Genomic DNA, 22,788 nt, shown 5'->3' on the forward strand with positions numbered 1-22,788 from the left:
AAAATAAATAATCGCTGATACTGCCAAAGCACATATAAGCGTTTTGACAGTTGACAATAGACTAAATAGCCAATATGTCAAACATTTTGAAGATAATTTTTGGACGTATTTACCAACAATGACAAAAAAGTTGTGCGAATTGGGCTAATTCGAGAAGCGAAATAACCATTTCCCCATTACTTATTGAACACCCCTCCTATAGTAAGAATTGATTTCGGTTCAGCCCATCAAACAAGACCTCTTAGCAGAAACACAATGAAGGAGTAAGCCTTTAATTACAGAATAATTGCACTGTATTGTGTTGAAAACCCTATCAGAATATACACTCCTGGACATTGAAATAAGAACACCGTGAATTCGTTGTCCCAGGAAGGGGAAACTTTATTGACACATTCCTGGGGTCAGATACATCACATGATCACACTGACAGAACCACAGGCACATAGACACAGGCAACAGAGCATGCACAATGTCGGCACTAGTACAGTGTATATCCACCTTTCGCAGCAATGCAGGCTGCTATTCTCCCATGGAGACGATCGTAGAGATGCTGGATGTAGTCCTGTGGAACGGCTTGCCATGCCATTTCCACCTGGCGCCTCAGTTGGACCAGCGTTCGTGCTGGACGTGCAGACCGCGTGAGACGACGCTTCATCCAGTCCCAAACATGCTCAATGGGGGACAGATCCGGAGATCTTGCTGGCCAGGGTAGTTGACTTACACCTTCTAGAGCACGTTGGGTGGCACGGGATACATGCGGACGTGCATTGTCCTGTTGGAACAGCAAGTTCCCTTGCCGGTCTAGGAATGGTAGAACGATGGGTTCGATGACGGTTTGGATGTACCGTGCACTATTCAGTGTCCCCTCGACGATCACCAGTGGTGTACGGCCAGTGTAGGAGATCGCTCCCCACACCATGATGCCGGGTGTTGGCCCTGTGTGCCTCGGTCGTATGCAGTCCTGAATGTGGCGCTCACCTGCACGGCGCCAAACACGCATACGACCATCATTGGCACCAAGGCAGAAGCGACTCTCATCGCTGAAGACGACACGTCTCCATTCGTCCCTCCATTCACGCCTGTCGTGACACCACTGGAGGCGGGCTGCACGATGTTGGGGCGTGAGCGGAAGACGGCCTAATGGTGTGCGGGACCGTAGCCCAGCTTCATGGAGACGGTTGCGAATGGTCCTCGGCGATACCCCAGGAGCAACAGTGTCCCTAATTTGCTGGGAAGTGGCGGTGCGGTCCCCTACGGCACTGCGTAGGATCCTATGGTCTTGGCGTGCATCCGTGCGTCGCTGCGGTCCGGTCCCAGGTCGGCGGGCACGTGCACCTTCCGCCGACCACTGGCGACAACATCGATGTACTGTGGAGACCTCACGCCCCACGTGTTGAGCAATTCGGCGGTACGTCCACCCGGCCTCCCGCATGCCCACTATACGCCCTCGCTCAAAGTCCGTCTACTGCACATACGGTTCACGTCCACGCTGTCGCGGCATGCTACCAGTGTTAAAGACTGCGATGGAGCTCCGTATGCCACGGCAAACTGGCTGACACTGACGGCAGCAGTGCACAAATGCTGCGCAGCTAGCGCCATTCGACGGCCAACACCGCGGTTCCTGGTGTGTCCGCTGTGCCGTGCGTGTGATCATTGCTTGTACAGCCCTCTCGCAGTGTCCGGATCAAGTATGGTGGGTCTGACACACCGGTGTCAATGTGTTCTTTTTTCCATTTCCAGGAGTGTATACATAAGTTGTAATGCTGGATTTTTAAGGGAAGGAGAAAGCAAACTTACATAATATGTTAAAATGAGTAAAAAAAATCAAAAATCTTCTAACTGCATAGATCACATACATATATAAAAAATTAAAATATGGTTAGACTAGCTTCTGTCGTCAGTGCAGTCATTCTCAACCCATGCTCATATAAGATACGGATAGAACAAAAACTAGCTGTACCAGTAAATACCATATACTTAACAATAACTTACATTTGTATAAGAGGCAGGCACTGTGAAATTCTTTTTGGTTGTAACAGCACATTAAAAATTAGTATGATTCTGCACCTTGGGTAATCAAATCATAGTCAAACATAAAATAAAAAATGGCCACCACTACGCCACCTAACTTGTCGTCAGCAAAATGAAATGTTTGTGTGCCCATTTGGACTAACTTGACTAATACCTTTCAAAGTCACAACATAACCTTTTGACATGCTGGGTAGCAGAGTGGGAACTTGTCTGTTTGCTTACTAGTTTACCGACAGGCTGAGTATTACCGTGTTTTGTCGTGTGAATTCATGGTGCCACAGTGTATATGAAATGGATTGTGTTTACAGAGGTCTTGTCGGAATAGGCAGTGGAATGCCCTATTGTGGAATATTTGTTTATAAATAGTTTGAGAGTGCCGTTAGTGATTAATTTGCACTTCCTGAGTGCTGTTTGTGAGAATAATATTGGAAGAGTTCATTATGGTTTCATTGGTGAGTTGTTTTGAAGGTGGCAGTTGTGGGCATGGATTCGTTTCTGGGTGGGGTGTCTTGTTTATAGTTGGAGATCTAGTTCATGAGTAGGTCCCGCAAGCTGCAATGGGGATGATGTAATTCCTACAGTTATTCAGTTTGATTGCACAATATTTGCAATGTTATGTTTATGGAGGAGGTATGAGATTGACCAAAGTTGCTGCACGTCAGACCAGGGACTACACTCATGCTCATAAATTAAGGATAATTGCAGAATGTAGTGCCACACAATGCGGCACTACACAAAACTGTCACTAATAGCATAGGAACATAGGGAACACACACGACACAGATCTGCAAGCCCGCGGTATTGGTGATAAGTTGTGAAAACAGTCCCAAAACATGTGCTACAAAACGCCACTGTTTTCTGCGCATTTACCCTGACTTCAGCATGGGATATGATCACCATGCAGACGTACACAGGCCGCACAACGGGTTGACATACTCTGGATCAGGTGATCGAGCAGCTGCTGTGGTGTAGCCTCCCATTCTTGCACCAGTGCCTGTCGGAGCTCCTGAAGTGTTCTAGGGGTTTGAAGATGTGCAGCGATACGTCGACCGAGAGCATCCAAGACGTGCTCAATAGGGTTTAGGTCTGGAGAAAAGGCAAGTCACTCCATTTGCCTGATATCTTCTGTTTCAAGGTACTCCTCCATGATGGCAACTCGATGGGCCCATGCGTTATCATCCATCAGGAGGAAGGTGGGACCCACTGCACCCCTGAAAAGGCGGACATACTGGTGCAAAATGACGTCCTTATGCACCTGATCTGTTACAGTTCCTCTGTCAAAGACATGCATGGGTGTACGTGCACCAATCATAATCTCACCCCACACCATAAAACCACGACCTCCGTACAGGTCCCTTTCAAGAACATTAAGGGGTTGGTTTCTGGTTCACGCCAGATGAAAATCCAGTGAGAATCACTGTTCAGACTATACCTGGACTCGTCCGTGAACATAACCTGGGACCAATGTTCCAATGACCATGTACTGTGTTCTTGACACCAGGCTTTACGGGCTCTCCTGTGACCAGGGGTCAGTGGAATGCACCTTGCAGGTCTATGGGTGAATAGATCATGTCTGTTCAGTCATCTGGAGACAACTGTTCCAGTGGCTGCGGTAAGTTCCCAAGCAAGGCTACCCGCAGTACTCCGTGGTCGTCTGCGGGCACTGATGGTGAGATATCGGTCTTCTTGTTGTGTTGTACACTGTGGACGTCCCGCACTGTAGTGCGTGGACACGTTTCCAGTCTGCTGGAAATGTTGCCGTAATCTTGAGATCACACTTTGTGGCACACGGAAGGCCTGTGCTACGACCTGCTGTGTTTGACCAGCCTCCAGTCGCCCTAGAATTCTATCCCTCATAATGTCATCAATATGTGTTCTTTGAGCCATTTTCAACACACAGGCACGATTAGCATGTCTGAAAATGTCTGCACACTTACTCGCTGCACCGTACTCTGACATGCACCAACGCACCTCTGCATATGTGGACTGCTGCAAGTACCACTGTGCGACGACCGCAGGTCAAATGCACCGCATGGTCATACTCAGAGGTGATTTAAACACGCAAACTTCCCACCAGAGCTTGTTTCAGCATTATCCTTAATTTATGAGCATGAGTGTAGTTTGTGTGTTCTGTCTGGAAGGGTTCCTGGCTTGAGAAGTCTAGACTGGCCATTTGAGAGATTGTGTTATGCTATGGCTTCATTTATGTATTGGCTGACTTTGGTTGACAAGTATATTTTTTGGTTTTATTTTTTTATTGTGGCATGTATGTTGTGTGTATTTATGTGCATAAGTGTGCTTTTCTTGTACATTGATATTGTGTTAACACAATTTTTAATGAGTTTTTTGTGTTGTGTTGTTAGCTGTTGGTAATTATGTTGCAGTGTGATTGGTAACTGTTGTGGAGTTTGAGCTATATGGATGAATTTTGGTTTTGCGGTACTTGGCCTTTGTTTGAGATTTCCGATACCAATTTTTATTGTGAGTTTGTTACTACTGGGAATCGTTTGCTTGATTTTTCTGGTAGCGTTTGTTTTGCTATGTCTTCATTGTTAGGATTGTCATATGTTTAGCTTGCCCTTTCTCAAAAATGCGTTATTCTAGCAATATATCTCCGATGTCAAATTTTTTTCATGTTATTTGTGACTTTTTGTGTGTGTAATGAGTGACATCACAGTTGCCACATTGTATAAGGCTGAAATAGGGGTGTCCACCATTTTGATGATGATGTCATAGATCAAAACTGATGGGTGGTACATCATCTTCAGTTTGTCCATATTTTTACATAATTATACACTTCAAAGACACCATATTGTGAATCACCACATAGTTAGAAATGAAATGCAGTACCTGTTGTGTTGTTGCCATTTGTTGTTAAGGTTTTCATTTGCCTGCATTATGTGTCTGTTTTGGTTTTTAGCTTTTTCTTAATTCATTGTTGTTTCATTGCTGCAGAAGATGCTTAGTCATTTTTATTTATTGTACATCAAACTCTACCTCAATCTAACAGAATTCTTTGTTACTCATGTAAATGATATTATAGTGTAGGAAAAAGTGTTTGAAAAGGTATAAAGTGTAACCTTTCAGGCAAAGAGTTGACTTGAATTTGTAAGTAAAAATTCGAGTCAGAGAACCATCCTGATTCCAGAGGTTGGTTTTACCCCATAACATAATTACGATGTGGCATGTGACATCACACGTACGCAAACAGGAAGAAACCGGGAAGTTGACAGTATTTCTTTTTTGTCTGTATTAGCTTTTGGAATATGGGTTCTGGTGGCAATGATCTGTAACATAGCCTGAAGCCTATGTTCTCTTACATTTGCCTTTGCTGACTGTTTCAGGGCAGTTCAGACTCATATTTAGTGTTTTGCTGCTAACTAATGTAGTTTCTGTACAAGATCCATTCTTTCTTATCAGTATTGTATGTACACCAAAAGCTATTTCAGTAGTGTTCCATTTTTTGTGTATTTCTTTTTATTCTTAAAACTGTATATTACAAACACCTTCACAAGGCAATATAGTGGTACAGGAACATTTAGGTAATAACAAACAATTCAAAGGTATTTCAATATTATTGTCTTTAACTAATTATTTATAGGTTTGCAAACATCATAAAGACAAGTCTGTGATTGTTTTGTGGATGGTTTTTATACGAAACTCCAGCCTTTTGTAATATTGATCTTGTAAAAGCTCAAGATTTGCACAGATTAAATGAAAAGTGAATGGGTTGTCTCTCACAAAGATCAATAGTTCTTTTTACATGATAAGTACAGTTCTTTTTTGCTCAGTAGGATGGTGGTAGGCATGCTTGAAATTACCAGTGTTATACCCTGTTGCTGAGTCTTTTTCTTACTTTGATTTGTTGGCTGTTGTATGCTCTTGTCTGACTGCCTCCATATTGTAAAAAGCATTTGGAGCTCTATACTTGTTGCAAATGGAGGTCAGTGCAGCCATAAACACAGTGATCTACAACATTCAGTGTTCGTTTTGGTTTTGCCGGAAACTATTTCACCCACTTTACAGATGGCTGATGAGATAAAATCGTACTTTTCAATCTTAATTACCATTTTTATTTACGAAGTACAGAAAGAGAGAGTAACTTGACAAATTTTGATTGGTACTGAGAACTTTGAGACACATGAAGTGTATCCTCAAATTTAATGATGGGGAGTTATTTTGTTTTTGTGGAGGACAGTTTGCAACCTGTCATATGCTACGTGTCTATTTGGCCAATGAGTAAGCAAATTAAGAAGTTTTTTCTGTTTGTGATGAAAGTTTTTTGTGGGCTTCATGTCACTATGGGAGATATCACTGGAATATATTTGATGGGACACACCCTGAGGCAGCAAGGAATTGTCAGCGTTGTTATAGGGGGAAATGTGGGGATAAAAGAAGCATTTGATATGATGCCTGACACATCTGTGGCGTTACCTCAGTGTGTTAAAGTTGCTATTGCCAGTTAGTCACTGAGCCTCCATATCACATCTTCTGTTTGGCCAGTATAATGCTCACAAAACATTTGCTCAGATGTGATCACAGACTAGTTCTTTCTTTACTTTATACTGGTCTAAGAGCATAGAGAATGGTATGTAGGTAACTGATGCATTGTTTTGTTGTAACAGCCTCATCCATTTTGGATCATAATAGGGAGACCATATCAGATGTGGTACCTTGTGTGTGTGTGTATTTTGGGTCAAACCTTGTATGGGAGTGAAATGTAGATAAGCAAGTCAGGCAAGAAGAGAATAGAAGCTTTGACATGTGGTGCTGTAGAAGAATGCTGAAGATTAGGTGGGTATATCAAATAAAAATTGAGGTGGTATTTTCTTGAACTGTGGAAGAAATAAATTTGTGACACAACTTCACTAAAAAAAAAGGATTGGTTGATGGGACACACCCTGAGGCAGCAAGGAATTGTCAGCGTTGTTATAGGGGGAAATTGGGGATAAAATTGTAGAGGAAGACAAAGGGTGGAATACAGTAAACAGGGTCAAATGGATGTAGGTTGTGATAGTTATACAGAGATGAAGAGGCTTGCATAGGATAGAGTAGCATGGAGCACTGCATCAAACCAATCTCCAGATTAAAGACAACAACATATTGAGCAAATAGTGTATATCCAACAGAGTTTCTTCAGTAGTGCTATGCATCTGTTTCTTCACACTTCTACTGTTAGTGGACGGAAAGTGAAATCAGATCGTGGAGCACAGAGAAGACCCACTGTGGTTTAAAAACATAATTCTGAAAATGCTGAGGTTGCTGTTATTGTAGCACACTCTGTTCACAAAATAACATAGAAATGATGACAGACAAAAGTTCATAGAAATTAGTATTTTTATAATCAAATCAATGTGTGAAGCGTACAACTTCAGCTATTGTACCTTAGTGAGAGATCTTTCTGAGAACCGAAGAAGATTCTGGTCCTGTGTAAAATTAGTAAGCGGATTAATCAGATCGCTTGTTGCCTGTATGTTGTGGCAATAGAATACAGCAAAAGGAAAGATGAAGTTCTACATTTTGCGTTCAAGGAATTATTCGTGCAAGAGGATTGTAGAGACATACCGTTGTTTGACGTCACGCAGGACATAGTAATAAACACTGCTGGTGTAGAGAAGCAACTGAAAGGGTTGAAAACAAATAAGTTGTCAGGTCCAGGCGGAATCCCAGTTCGATTTTACAGATAGTGTGACTTGCATTTATTGTAAATCTCTCACTGACTGTAAAGTCCCATGCTACTTGAAATAAAGCTCAGATGGCTGGGAGTATGCGTGCGGAACGATTTGAAGTGGAATGATCATATAAAATTAATTGTTGGTAAGGCGGGTACCAGGTTGAGATTCATTGGGAGAGTCCTTAGAAAATGTAGTACATCAACAAAGGAGGTGGCTTACAAAACACACATTCGACCTATACTTGAGTATTGCTCAACAGTGTGGGATCCGTACCAGATCGGGTTGACGGAGGAGATACAGAAGATCCAAAGAAGAGCGGCGCGTTTCGTCACAGGGTTATTTGGTAACCGTGATAGCGTTACGGAGATGTTTAGCAAACTCAAGTGGCAGACTCTGCAAGAGAGGCGCTCTGCATCGCGGTGTAGCTTGCATGCCAGGTTTCGAGAGGGTGCGTTTCTGGATGAGGTATCGAATATATTGCTTCCCCCTAATTATACCTCCCGAGGAGATCACGAATGTAAAATTAGAGAGATTCGAGCGCGCACGGAGGCTTTGCGGCAGTCGTTCTTCCCGCGAACCATACACGAGTGGAACAGGAAAGGGAGGTAATGACAGTGGCACGTGAAGTGCCCTCCGCCACACACTGTTGGGTGGCTTGCGGAGTATAAATGTAGATGTAGATATATAAGAAGGGTGAAAGAATTGATCTGCAAAATAAGACCAGTTTCCTGAATGTTGGTTTGCTGCAGAATAGGGTATTTGACAGTTTTCTGGACATTGACTTAAATTATTGAGTATGTTGTTTTATGCTCCTACCATGCTTTTTTTCCTTTTGAATTTCAGTATTCTTTTATAAAAACGGAAATGGAATTCAAATAATTTGAATGCCCACTAATGCATTCCATTTGAGTAATGTGATGCCTGTGATGTCACTGGCTAGCTCGCTGCTTCTGCTGTCAGTGTGTTAATTCACAGTGGTGTCTTCTTTTAGAATTTACGTTGCCGAAAATGGGTTACGAATGATGTGTGGTACCGCACTGTACAAATACATATATAAAAACTTCTGAAAAGTTGTTTTTGAGTATTCCAGAGAATGGGAAGATGCATAAAATATGGTTGCACTGTACCGACAAATTGCCACCACATTGATGCACAAGTTCAGTAACTTAATTAAAAATGTGTTGCACTGTGAAGTTAACATTAACTTACCTCAGAGATATGCTCTCCCACTGTTACATGAAAGGATAGCTTCATTCAATGAAATTTAACTCCTAGTGAAAACTGTTGTTTTACCCAGCTACATCTCAGTTATTTGGTACCTCAGTTGTTGAGCGGTAGACCATCAAATTTTATAAGATGACCCCCACAGATCACTGGTTCGATTCTAACCCATTCAATTCTAACCTGTAAGAACATTTTAATGTATTTTTAAAACGACATGACAGTCCTCTCATACGAAAACTTAATCACAATTACAAAACTGCAACACACCAATCACAAACAGAATATTATTGTGTTTTCCTTGCTGCTTACGTGTACTTACAATTGCAGTCTCTGCTCATGCATGTCATGTTCAAAATGATACTTCCTAGTTAATGTGACCATACACTTTTTTCTTTATTAGAAACAATGTTTTTATATTTGTACTGTCCAGCTAGGATCCGTATTGTTTAAAATTTTCCAGTTTCATCATCTTAGGTAAAAATGAAGTGAGTCTGCTTCAGAAGTTAACCTTAGTTTAAATTCACAAACTTCACAGCCCTTACGTTTGTGTCACCTGCATGTTGTGCGCACTTTGTATCTCTCCGTATAACCTCAACGTCCTCCACTTCAGTGTTCTGTAGGCATATGGTGATATCTTCGCTACAAGCAATGCATTCCAAAAAAGTGAATTATTTGTTCGCAAAGTAAATGCATTTATCCTCTGTTTTCCAATTCTCAGGCTAAGACTAATGTGAAGCTATACATAACACATCCCACAATTGAAACAACTGCTACAATCAGTCCTTGCTAATGCAATTTTTGTATTTTGTGTAAAACTTTTAAAATATATAACCTTTCAAGGACTCGAACATGTGTTATTTATCTGGAGTCACACACAGTATCCGCTGCGCCACCAAACATCTACTGGATGCAGCATCTCTGCTGAGTATCCTCTACAGCACAAATCCACACAAAGTTTTGACAAGAATAATTTTATTGCACTTTGGGTTGTAGCTCATGACTGATAGTCAACATCTAGTTATAATATATGGATCCAGTCTCAAGAGTTCTACAGTTCCTTGGCTTTGATTGAGTTAAATGATGTTGCAGGGAGCAGGGAAAAGAATATCTGTTGTTGCAAATATTGCTGCTCTAAATGGGTGGAGCACAAATACATCAACTCTCACAGGGCTTCCACTACCAGCACACACAAAATTCCTTTCTATTGTAACTCACCAGAGCATCAGCCAGCAACAGAGCATCTTCGATCATGAAACCAGATCTTGATATTTAATGATTTTTAAGATTTAATTACATAAAAATAACAGATATTTTGTGAGAAAATTGACCGTAAATGCTATTAAAATGTTATAATCAATCAGAATAACAACAATCCAATCCATATTTTTAACAAAGGAAAACAACCTGCTCTTGAGCATATTCTGAATATAATAAATTTACATGAGACCTGAAAGCTTCTAGTTACATATCTGCATGGAATTAGAAAGCAGTGCTTGTGTGTAATTCGGCCTGTCCTTTTCCTACACTATATCCCTCAAACTGTGGATGATGACAACAGGTAGAGTCCATATTCCTAGATTTATGGAAAGCATTTGACACCATGCGCCACTGCAGACTGTTAACAAAGGTATGAGCACACACAATATTTTCCCACGTATGTGAGTGGCTTGAAGAATTTTTAAGTCATAGAACTGAGTTTCTTGTCCTTCATGGCAAGTGTTCATCAGAGACGGTGTCATTTTAAGTGCCCCAGGGAAAGGTGATAAGATTGCTATTATCCTCTATGTACGTAAATGATCTGATGGGGATGGTAAGCAGCAATCTGCAACTGCAGACAACACTGTGATATACAGGACAGTATTGTCATTGAGTGCCTGCAGAAGGATTGGGATGACTTAGATAAAATTTGTACTTGGTGTGATGCTTTAAATGTAGAAAAATATATGTTAATGCAGATGTGTAAGAAAAGCAATCTTATTATGTTTGAATACAGTATTATCGCACTTATTTCACATGCTAGCAAAGTTATGTTGAAAATCTTACAAAATAGACTTCGCCAATATCTAGATCGAGAGCTACCAGAAGAACAAGCTGGATTTAGGAAAGGAAGAGGAACTAGAGATCAAATTGCTAACATTCAGTGGATTATGGAAAAAGCGAGAGAATTCCAGAAAGATGTGTACCTCTGCTTTATTGACTACGCCAAAGTCTTTGACTGCGTCGATCACAACAAATTATGGAACGTACTGAAAAACATGGGTGTACCAGATCACCTCATTCATCTGATACGGAGTTTATACCTTTACCATGAAGCCATGGTGAGAACTATTTATGGAACAACGAAATGGATAAAGATTCAGAAAGGGGTCCAGCAAGGCTGCATACTGTCACCGTACTTATTCAATCTGTATGCAGAACATGTCATGAGGAATGCGAGGCTAGATGAAGGAGAAACAGGAATTAAAATAGCTGGAATAAATGTAAATAACCTCAGGTACGCGGATGATACGATCCTGTTGGCAGAAAGTGAAGAAGAATTGAGAACACTCTTACTGAAGGTGAAAGACGAAAGTGAAAAGGCCGGTCTAATGCTGAATGTGAAGAAAACGAAAATTATGGCAACTACACCTACCAATTCGTGGGATATAGCAGGAGAAACCATGGAGGTAGTGAGCAAATTCAGTTATCTCGGTTCCCAGATCTCTGCTGATGGCGACTGCAGCCATGAAATCCGGAGACGCCTGTTGCTCGGTAGACAGGCGATGTCAAACCTTGACAAGGTTATAAGGTCCAGAGATATAACACTAGCAACAAAGATCCGTATTGTGAGGGCTATGGTCTTTCAAGTTGTGATGTATGGATGTGAGACCTGGACCATTAGAAAGGCCAAACGGCAAAGAATTGACTCCTTAGAGTTCCATGGACTGCAAAGAGAATCAACAGATCAATATTGGAGCAAATTAAACCAGATTTCTCCCTGGAAGGTCTAATGTTAAAACAAAAGCTGACCTACTTTGGAACACAATGCGAAGGCATGCCTCGCTGGAAAAAACATTAATGCTGGGGAAGATTGAAGGAACTAGAAGAAGAGGACGTCAGAGGATGAGATGGATCGATGGCATCACAGAAGCAATGTGTTCCAACCTGGAAGGTCTACGGGAGAAAGTGCAAGACAGGAAAAAGTGGCGTGATTTGGTTCATGGGGTCACGAAGAGTCGGAACCGACTAAACGAATAGAGAGAGAGAGAGAGAGAGAGAGAGAGAGAGAGAGAGAGAGAGAATTAATGGTGTGCTGCTTGAGTCACGTGGGTTAAGTATGTAGACAAAACATTGCAAAGCAATATGAAACTGAATGAGCATGCAAGGATGGTTGTAGAGAAGGCGGATGGTCGACTTCGGTGTATAGGGAGAATTTTAGGAAAATGTAGCTCATATGTAAAGGAGTTGTCATAAAGAACACCTGTGGGTGTTCGGAATCCTCACCAGGTCGAATTACGGAAGACAGCAAAGCATTTCAGAGGCATGCTGCCAGATTTGTTACTGCTGTCAGTCAACCCCAACTATTACAGAAATGCTCATTGAATTTAGAATATCTGGAAGAAGATTGCATTGTTTTCGCAAAACACTATGAGGAAATTTAGAAAACCAGTATTTGCTACCAGTGTACATTTCGTGTGAGGTCACAAAGGAAAGATAAGAGAAATCAGTTCTTGTATGGAGAAATATATACAGTTGTTTATCCGTCTCTCCATTTTCAAGTCGAACGGGAAAGGAAATGACTAGTAATGGTGAAGGGTACCCTCCACCGTGCACCATATGGTGGCTTGCGGAGTATACCTGTAGATCTAGAGATCTATCCTTTACACCTACTGCCTTCCACTGAGATGTCAGCAACCTTTCCCCAAACCACCTTCCAGCTCCTCTGCTTTCTTTCCCTCCTGGCACAATCCACCTGACACAACCCTTCATCTCAGTTATTGTGTATATGTTGTTACTATCTTTCTGTGTAATTAGTTGTGGGTGCTACATGTGTTTTAGGAAGATTTTATTGAAACTTTGCTGCAATACCAGAGAAATAATCATTTATCAAATCTGCAAATTTGTGAGAATTCAGCAGTTTTGTGGGTTTTACTGGGCCTGTGTTAAGCTCTATTATCTGACAGTAATGATCAAAGAGGCCAAGATCTCTATAAAGATTTTACAATTTTCCCTTTCAGTATCATTATTGATGCCCTAGTTGCAGCATTTATCTTTTGTGCCATGCCAACAATATTAAAAATATGTAGGTAATTATTAGTAGCCTCACCCTTAACACTCTGTTAACTGTTAACTCTCAAGCAGGTACGCCAATTTTCATAACATGAGCGGGCTCACAGGGTACTTTACACATATGTGAAGGCTACCTGTCTTTATGTTACCAAGGTAAATATGTATCAGCAAAATCGCAGTTTAATCGTAGTTCAATTACACAAGGATAAAATAAACTTGCATTATATGAGCTAAATGACTGTTGAATTAAACAATAATAATTAAAAAAAATTTCGCCGTACCACTATGTTGCCATGTACTGTGCAGCTTATCACTGCGTTAGCTAAAGTAATAATGAACAGGAACAGGCTCACAGTTATAAAACAACACTGGAACAGTACAAAACAATGTTATTTGAGATTGCTGTATGTCATACATAGGCACACTCACTTGAGAGTTAATATTCATGTCTCCATGTATTAACATTTTGGGGGTGAGATTCTTTGTTAGACTTCAGTCAATTTGTTGAAGAAAGTGCCTACATTACTGCTCTGTGAGCACTGCATGCACTGAAATTATTAACTTGTTACAGATGTATAGTATTGTTAGTTCACTGAATACCAGTTCAAAATGCTCATCTACACTGATTGTGATCAGACCTTCTCTAGCTATAAAATGTACTGTGGCAAAATACGCGATCCCCTATCCTTTAAGGTAGTTCTACTGTAGCAGCTTCCACATTCATATGATGAAAGCACTATTGCTGTATTTCAGTCACTCTACACCAATGCTTTGTACTATTCGAAGACTATAATTCAGCTTCAAGCTGGTGAGCTTCATTTTTAACTGGCTGCACATTTTGATGGTGAATAGATAATTATAAGCTAATTTCTGTGGCCTTTGTGCACTCCAGTATGGTACATTCTATCTTCCATGTACACTTGAAGTATTTTGTAAACTGGTTTAGACCCTTTTAAAGGAAGAGAGCCTCTTGTCATAGTTTACCCAAAAAATGTCTAGTCCTCACACACATGACAACTGCAGTAGACCATGCGTGGCCCTACACCCATTTGCTATACTCCACTTATTAACTCCAGCAACCTCCCCTTCTCACAACAGCTTTGACCTGAAACAGTTTCTTGAATTAAAAAATTCTTGCTCCATTTTGAAAAAAGGGCGCCTTCTTTTTAAACTTGTTTAATAACTGAGCTAACTCTTCTGTTTTGTTGTTATTTTTACCTTTATTGTTACTGCTGAACTGCTTCATAAATGCTTATCTCAGCCTCTGGTAATCCTCAAATTTGGTAAGACTGTTTATTGCCAACAAATTGAATTTACTTCTGTCATGCATTTGTTTCCAAATTCTGTTCTAATAAGTTTTCCGAGAAATGTTTGAGAATTATTTTGCAGGGAGTATTGTTGTGCCAACTGGCCATGAAATTGTCGTTCTGACCAATTTCATTTGTTTTTACACCATATAATCACTTACTTCCATCCTTTTTGTGTCTATCAGATGATGAAAAGAATCATTGCAGTCTTCAGTGACACAACACTGGAATTTAATGTATTGGATTTCTTTGGATCATCTTCTATTTCTGGGCATTTTTGATCAAGCAAGCACATCTCGCGCACACACGACCACGCAGCTGAGCCTGGCATTCTGGTCCGAGATGCCGGGCTTAGCAGTCGTGTGTGCGTGAGGTGTTGTTGCTTGGTGTGCATGACTGGTGTACATTTCTCTCTTTTCCTTAGCTGACGAAGACTGGCTGAAAGCTTTGTGTAAGTGTCTTTCAATTGTGCCTGTCTGCAACTTATTGTGTCTTCTGCGCATTAAGTATCAATCTATGTTTCCCAATATTTTGTTGTTTGTTACTCCTAGTTCTCCATTTCAAGCACTGGGTGAACATTAATGGTGTTAACACGTGAGAGTAATTCTGGGATCTTCCCTTGAATGTTCATCATGTTTACATTTTGTCTGGATGATGTACAAGAAGCTAGATGGCACAGTGGTTGTGGTACTGAACTCAGAGCTTGGGAGGAGTGGGGCTGAAATCACTCTCCAGCTGTCCAGATTCAGGTTTTCCATCAATAACATGAATGCTAGAATTTTTCCTTTTAAAAGAACTCAATCGGTTTTCTGCTCCGTACTTACTCAATCTGAGCCTGTGCTAGTCACTGATGACTTCTTTGTCAATGAGGTGTTAATCTGTTATCTTCTCTTTTGTGTGTAGACTTACATTCTCCACAATGAATATGGGTAATCTACTCACCTCTTGGGACTAATAAGCAGAAGTGGACATTGGGTTTGTCCCGAAGATCCCTGTTTCACTCGTTCAGCCAACTTTCAGTACCAAGTATTATGTGAGACCCGTTACATTCCAGAAGTGCTTCAACCTCTGTCACTTTTTTGTGTTCTACACACAAAGGTACACTGATAGCACATCATGTATTTCACAAACTTGTGAGTTATATGGGGGAACACTGCAGCATTTACCTTCACAGTGCAAGACTAAGAACTAATATGAGCCCAGTAGTTACACAAGTCTCAGAGACGTGGTTTAAAGAAATGAGAGCTTCAGTGGTCAGTTCCAAGAACAATTCTTCATATTGTGAGCATACACATACCATGATATGTGCTGGTATTTTTAGCTTCCTCTACCAGTTGCCAATGAGAAGAACTGGCCCCCGCCACACATTGAATGAGTTTTAAAGACATAACTGTTGTAGTTTTTCTTACACCTTACCATCATTTGATGTGTCGTACATATGTGAACAGACCATGACAATGAAATCCAGATAAGTGTTCTTGAAAGTGTCAGATAGCTTAAAATTGTGTGCTAGATAGGGATGAAATTTAATTTTGTAGATATTTAATTAATTGCAGAGCACATTCCTTTCATCTTGTGCATCAAATATAATTGTAATTCTAGCTGATTGTTAATTCCCTTTCATTGATAGACAAAATTAGACACTTTGTTGCAAAAAAAAAAGACTAAGATCATAACATATTCATGGAGATATTGATCAGGTTGCAAATGTTTGAACACTTTTTTTCAGTCATTGAAAAAAGACAGTTTTTTGCTGAAGTAACATTTTTACAAAAAGTTCAAGTTTTTGTGAATAGTGTGTGCATTTGAGTCCATGTGATTGACAATGAAATTCATGCAAGTTATTGAGTCTGTTAATTTTTTTTTTCCAGGGAAACTACTAAATGACGAGGATCCCGTGTCCAAATACAATATAGATGAGAAAAAATTCATTGTTGTTATGGTAAGCAAACCAAAGCTGCCAGTTGTCGAAAATGGTGAAAAAAGTACCGTGGCAACAGTAACACCGTCTACAGGAAACTCCACAGCCACTTCTAGTTCTCAGACTGCTACATCACTGCCTTCAACCACGACTACCACAGCTGGCACAAGCACACCAGCTACTACTACATCAGCATCTGCAACTCCCACAAGTGCTGCAACTACCACTGCTATGAGATCTCCCGCTGTCTCAACTGTACCTGCAACTAATAAGTCGTCAGCTTCATCGAGTCAGCCTCTGTCCAGCACTGCTCAGAGTGAATCATCATCAACGTTACCAGCTACAGCTGCCTCAAGAACCAGTGCTGGAGAAACTCCTCGTGTGCCAGTGCCGATTGCGGGAAGCGGTGACTCTCATCCTGGAGGAGGTGATGGCCCCCACGTACTTCCCAATCCAAACCAGACCGGACGCGAGGAGAGGGAACAGACTTCCGGTGGTGGAAATGAAGCTTCTGCTCAAAGTGCCCCTGCTGATACTGAATGTGAAAGGAGTGCATCCACAGAAGAGCACAGTGGGTAAGTTGTTCTGCTTCAAAATGAAAAGTGTGGTAATTGTCAATGTTGCCTACAAATGCAGTGAAAGCACTTGCATAAGTTTCATACAGATATTAAGATATCAGGAAAATACCTATATCTACATGTGTACCCCACCATCTACCCTACAGTGCATGGCAGAAGTCACTTCATACCAAAATTGTGTTGTCCTGCCCTATGTAACTCCCACATGAGCAGGGGAAATGCATAAGTCGTGTCTGTATGAACCTTTACCTTGATTATTTTCTTAGTCTCTGGGTGAGAAATATGGTGTAGGCAGCAGAATTTTTGTACATCTGCATAAAGTATCAGTAATAAACTGTACCTGTATGTCATATCGGCCTTACAAGCATGTTCTGATCTTAGTAACACATTTCTTGATTTCTTATGTATACTTCCAGAATCAGTTCATGACATCAGATGCTGAAACAGTATTGTAGGATAGAACATTTGTGTGTGGTTGTGACAATTCTGCTCATACCTGGGGTTTTAAAATAAAGATTGCTTTTCTTAATGTTTACACATTTAGCCTGACAGTGGAACTAGATGTAACGGATAGCTATTTAATGTTTTTGTGCTCCTCTGTGTCAAAGGGATTTTTTGCACCATCGCATTCTGCTCCTGAAAGTGTTGTTCATCAAAAAGTCTGTAAATATTCCTAAATAATTGTTATGTAGGGCTGGCTTCAAATTTTGGTTGTCAACACATGTGAGAATTAAAATTCAGTTAATTGTTTATTATCCTTAGACATGTGTGCAGAGAGTTGTTAATCAGTGGACCAGCTGAGCTTAACTGGCTTACTACAGTTATACCAATTTCCATCAAAGCACTGATTGAGTATCCTCTGTACCAACTACTTTTAGTATCTGGAGCCTAGCTTCACCCCAGCATTAAGTCCCTTCAATAGTTAGTGTGTCTTATTTGCTCATCTCATGCCAAACAAGGAGTTCCTCCAAAAATTAAGTCTTGAAATTAACACTTCTCACAACAAATACTTTATCAGTGCTGTTAAACTGCCATCCAGACAGAGACAGCTACTTTGCACAAATGCATCTTGTATGTAGTCGTCGCCCCCCCCCCCCCCGAACACACACACACACACACACACACACACACACACACACACACACACACACACGTACGTACGTACGTACGTCTTGTAATTTCCACCATTTACCTCACTGTTGGTCCACACCCGACACTGTGTGATTTGAGATTTGAAAATTTCAGGTCTTTTGAACAACACATGATATTTACATTATAAGTGTACCATGTCATACACAATTTGTGACTAAACACTATGTATATAACTGAAATACCTCATGAGTTATTGTGATTTGTAGCATTTGCATAAAGTACAAATCTTTGAATTTTAGCCGGCCGAAGTAGCCGTGCGGTTAAAGGCGCTGCAGTCTGGAACCGCAAGACTGCTACGGTCGCAGGTTCGAATCCTGCCTCGGGCATGGCTGTTTGTGATGTCCTTAGGTTAGTTAGGTTTAACTAGTTCTAAGTTCTAGGGGACTAATGACCTCAGCAGTTGAGTCCCATAGTGCTCAGAGCCATTTGAACCATTTTGAATTTTAAGTCAAAATATATCCCAATTTTACTCTGGCACAAAAAGTAGGACATCTTTCCTATTTGAAAGAGCTCCCTCTTTCCAATCATGGACTCAAAATTGATGTAGCACTTCCAGTTCACACATAATTGATGATATTAATGATACATGTTTAACATCACCTAAGTTTTTATCTTAATTTGCATAAAAATGAAGACATTTATATTTCTTCTAATATCTAGCTCTTAATGCTAATGCACACTGCTGTGTGTGACATTCTGTTAATTTCCATAGCTTCTCAAAAGTAGTTAGTGATGGTCTCTTGCTAGTTAAGCAAACATGTAAATAATGCCATTTAGTCTATATGTAGATAGCTGTCGCAGAGTTCTGTCTGTTGACACTTGACTGAGTGAGTGTTATATCAGTTTTATTAAACGGAGTTCAATAATTTCAAGATGTGGTAGTGAAATGTTTCTCGATTAGTTGTCACTCTTTAACTGCTGATCGCGTTAGATAGCTCAGAGGTCAGTAATTCCATCTCAACTTTATCGTTAATTTGCCATTTTTTCACCGAGGAATATCTTTATTAATTTGTGAAATATCATGACTAATGTGAACAACACAAAATAGCCCCGCACTATTTTCCAGTCTCTCTGGGAGTCACTATTTCTTAGCACTTTCACAGTTCACACGGTTCACAATAACAAGGTTTTTCCCATTCCCATCTGCTGACAGCTCATCTTCTGGGGTGATGTAGAGAACCTCTTTCTGAAGAACGTGTGCCTGACAGCAAGCTGCTTGCTGCTCGATGCATGCTGATGCTGATTTACTCCTCCTAAATAAGCAAACCACCTTGTGGCCACTAGCTGTCACACTCATCAAATTGACACAGCATCTGATCAGGATTTCACTCCATTGCATCACACTGTTTCCTTATCAGATGCACCAAGGATCCCCTCAGTATTCGCATTTTGCTTCTCTGCTACTGGTTTCAAATACTGGTTCAGTTTCATGTTACTGCATAGCATTACATGTAGTTGTTTGTGAAAGACGACAGGTGCCAGACTTCTACCACTAATCCAAGATTGCATTATTTCACGTATTTTGTGGCAGTCTTTAATTTATCCACATTTAAACAGAGCTGCCACTCAGTGAACATGGTGAAATACTGCCTAGTGTTCTGCATTGCCTTACTATCGCCTAGGGGTAATACTTTTTTGTAGACATCATCTGTGAATAAACGTAGTATGCTGTTGGTCGTAATTGATATTACACACATGGTGTTACTGTCACTAATATGTGCCATCCTGTATACAGTTTTATGTTTTACATGTGAAACTCTTCAAACCAAATGTATATTCATGAATGTCTCCGATCTTATTTTGGTTGTGTTGACAGTTTCGTAGTGTTACAACACTATTGTATAAAACAAAGAAGATTGAATCTGTGTCTATTATGTTGAAGTATTTGATTACCTCCAGACAAGTATGGTTTCTGCATCCATTCCAGTTCTTCAAAAGAAGGCTCTTTTCAGTAAGTCATGCTCTTTTTAGAGCTTTATTTCTGGGGTTTTCCAGCTGATGGATGTAAGTGATATTGGTCTGTTGTTCTGTGCATCCATTCTTTTGCTCATCTTATAAGTGAGAATCACCTGTATTTTTATCCATTCACATGGTTCCGCACATTATGTAAATCTTGATCTTCATTGTTCATCACGTCTTCACCTTTGTCATTCTACCTGACCCCTCATACTTCTGGAGTTGATGATTAAAAAACCATTGCTATAATGTTAACAAATGTCCCTTGTAGTTCAGTTCAGTGTGGCATATAATCTGTAAGGCATTTGTTCAAGAAATCCATATTGAATGCCCTTCATTATACTGTCCCCACTGGACAAACAATTAGTGGAGAGTACTATGGTAACCTCTTGGACAAATTGTAACAAAAGATATTCGAAAAAGGCCAGGTTTAGCAATGAAGAAAGTCATCTTCCATCAAGACATTGCACGCCCACACACATGCCATCGCCATGGCAAAATAACACGAACTAGGGTATGAATTGTTGCCACACCCACCTTATTCACCTGATATGACTCCGTCAGACTTCCATCTGTTCCCAAAACTGAAAATTTTTCTTGGTGGATGAAGATTCAATTGAAACGAAGAATTACAGGCCTGGAGGAAACTCATGTTTGAGATGGGATCAAGGCACTGGAATATCATTGGGTTAAGTGCATTAATCTACAAGGTGACTACATTGAAAAATAAAAAAAAAAGTTTCAGTGATGTAAGTACTTTCTTTCTATTCTGTTCTGAGACATTTTCAAACCACCCTCATATACCGAGTGAGGTGGCACAGTGATTAGCACACTGGACTTAAAATTGGGAGGACGACAGTTCAAACCGCGTCCGGCCATCCAGATTTGGGTTTTCGATGATTTCCCTAAATCGCTTCAGGTAAGTGCTGGGATGGTTCCTTTGAAAGGGCATAGCCAACTTCCTCATCCTTCCATAATTTGATGGAACCGATGACCTTGCTGTTTCTCCCCTTCCCCCCAAATCAACCAACCAAACTTTGTCACTAGTATGACAGTATCTCTCGCTTCCACGATGTATTATGCTTCGCTTGCAGACTTGGGTACTCGGTCATTCCACTATAGCTTCCGTGTTTTCCATAACTTGCAGCATTTCCCGCTAACTGGCAGTCTACTGGTTATTGACACAGGCAGTTCGCCTTCCGGGAGCTGCCCGGGTATAATTTTTAGAGTCCGCTGGGGTTACTGTCCTTGGGCATAATGGTTACTAGGAACTTTGACCTCTCTGGTGGCAGGAAATCCAATGGTTAGATATTTGGATCTGTGAACTTAATATTATGAGAAATAACACAAATGCCTGCACAGTGATTAATAGTGTAGTGTTTACATGAGTTCAGTAGGAATTATTTTGCTGCTCAGTGTAAAGATAGCACATCGAGTTGCAGACAGGCAAAATGAAAAGACCATTACACACTCAGCTTTAGAATGTCAATAACAGCCACAATTGCGTTCGTATATAAATTTAACCCCTCGACCGTGCTCGATGAACTGATTTCGGCCTGCCTGGCAGCGGCAGCGCTGCACTACATGCTCGACGAACAGTGCTTGGTCCCGCAGTTGGCAACATTCAGGAGGCTTTACAAAGTTAAGAGTTTTACACCAGCTGAAAGGGTCCACTTGGTATTTTAACATTCGTTTTTGACAATAGGTTGTTAACCATAATAATTAATGAGGCGAACAAATGCCGAACAGTTTGTAAGTTCAAATGTGGGTACAATGAAACGACGATTGCATTTTCACAGATGGTTACCAACCAACAACTGAGATTTCTGTTCTTTGTCCGCAGTGCTATTCCTATAAGGTATAGTTTAGAAACATGATTTTGAAATGTATTACTCGAAGGATGACATTCTTGTAACATCTATTTTCCAAAAGTATTCTGTATGCATTTGCTTCTGCAGCAAAAACCTTCATAAGACTGCCAAAATAAATCTATTTTAACATGCTTATTTTCATAGTAAACATCTCTGCTGCTGCAAGCTTCAAATTGTGGAGCTGATAGCCTTAGTGGGCCAAATGCCACTTCCTTGAAACTGAGAAAAATGGGCATAAAGTTCAGTACCTCACATACTTCGTTGAATGCATATTACTTAAACTGTTAACATTATTATATAAAGTAGACATTGGTGAAAGTATACTTGCAACATGAAATTAAAAAACAAATATCTTGTCCTAAAAATAATGGTACACAATAGTACATATTTCATATTCTTGTAGATGGCCCACTATGGTCAAACTAGAAAAATCATATGTGGGCCGTATCCAAACTCCCTCTTGCTGCAAAGTTTTCCACCTCCAAATTCTGGAAAAATTTATGTAAAATTTGTGGAATATAAGATAACAAAGACATTAGGTGCTCAAATTTAGTTATAGTTATTTTAACTGCTTCTTGATAAGCTAGTGCCAGAAACCAGTTGGAAGGAACAGCAGATTTAACCTTCATAGTGTTTCTGCCTCTTTTTCACTGATGAAATGTCAGTAATTTTCCAACTTTGTATTTCATTCAGTCAGTAGTGACATGGTTGAGATGCGTCAAATTTCATGCACTTAATTTTCAGTCATTGTGCCTTTTCACCACCTACAGTTTCCTTATACGTTGAAAATTAACATATTGTATT

The 22,788-nt window shown here is 40.4% G+C and overlaps 1 protein-coding gene across 2 annotated transcripts in view; it reads left to right on the forward strand.

Annotated features, from left to right (window-relative positions):
* Positions 1-22,788, forward strand: part of LOC126248817 (UV excision repair protein RAD23 homolog B-like) — a 153,902-nt gene that overhangs the window by 17,596 nt on the left and 113,518 nt on the right. For both annotated transcript variants that reach the window (XM_049950228.1, XM_049950227.1), the window contains exon 3: positions 16,378-17,002. In XM_049950228.1, the coding sequence (XP_049806185.1) occupies positions 16,378-17,002 (625 nt within the window). The remainder of the gene's footprint in view (positions 1-16,377; positions 17,003-22,788) is intronic.

Source organism: Schistocerca nitens, chromosome 3 (assembly GCF_023898315.1).
Source record: "Schistocerca nitens isolate TAMUIC-IGC-003100 chromosome 3, iqSchNite1.1, whole genome shotgun sequence".
In the NCBI taxonomy this organism is placed as follows: Eukaryota; Metazoa; Arthropoda; class Insecta; order Orthoptera; family Acrididae; genus Schistocerca; species Schistocerca nitens.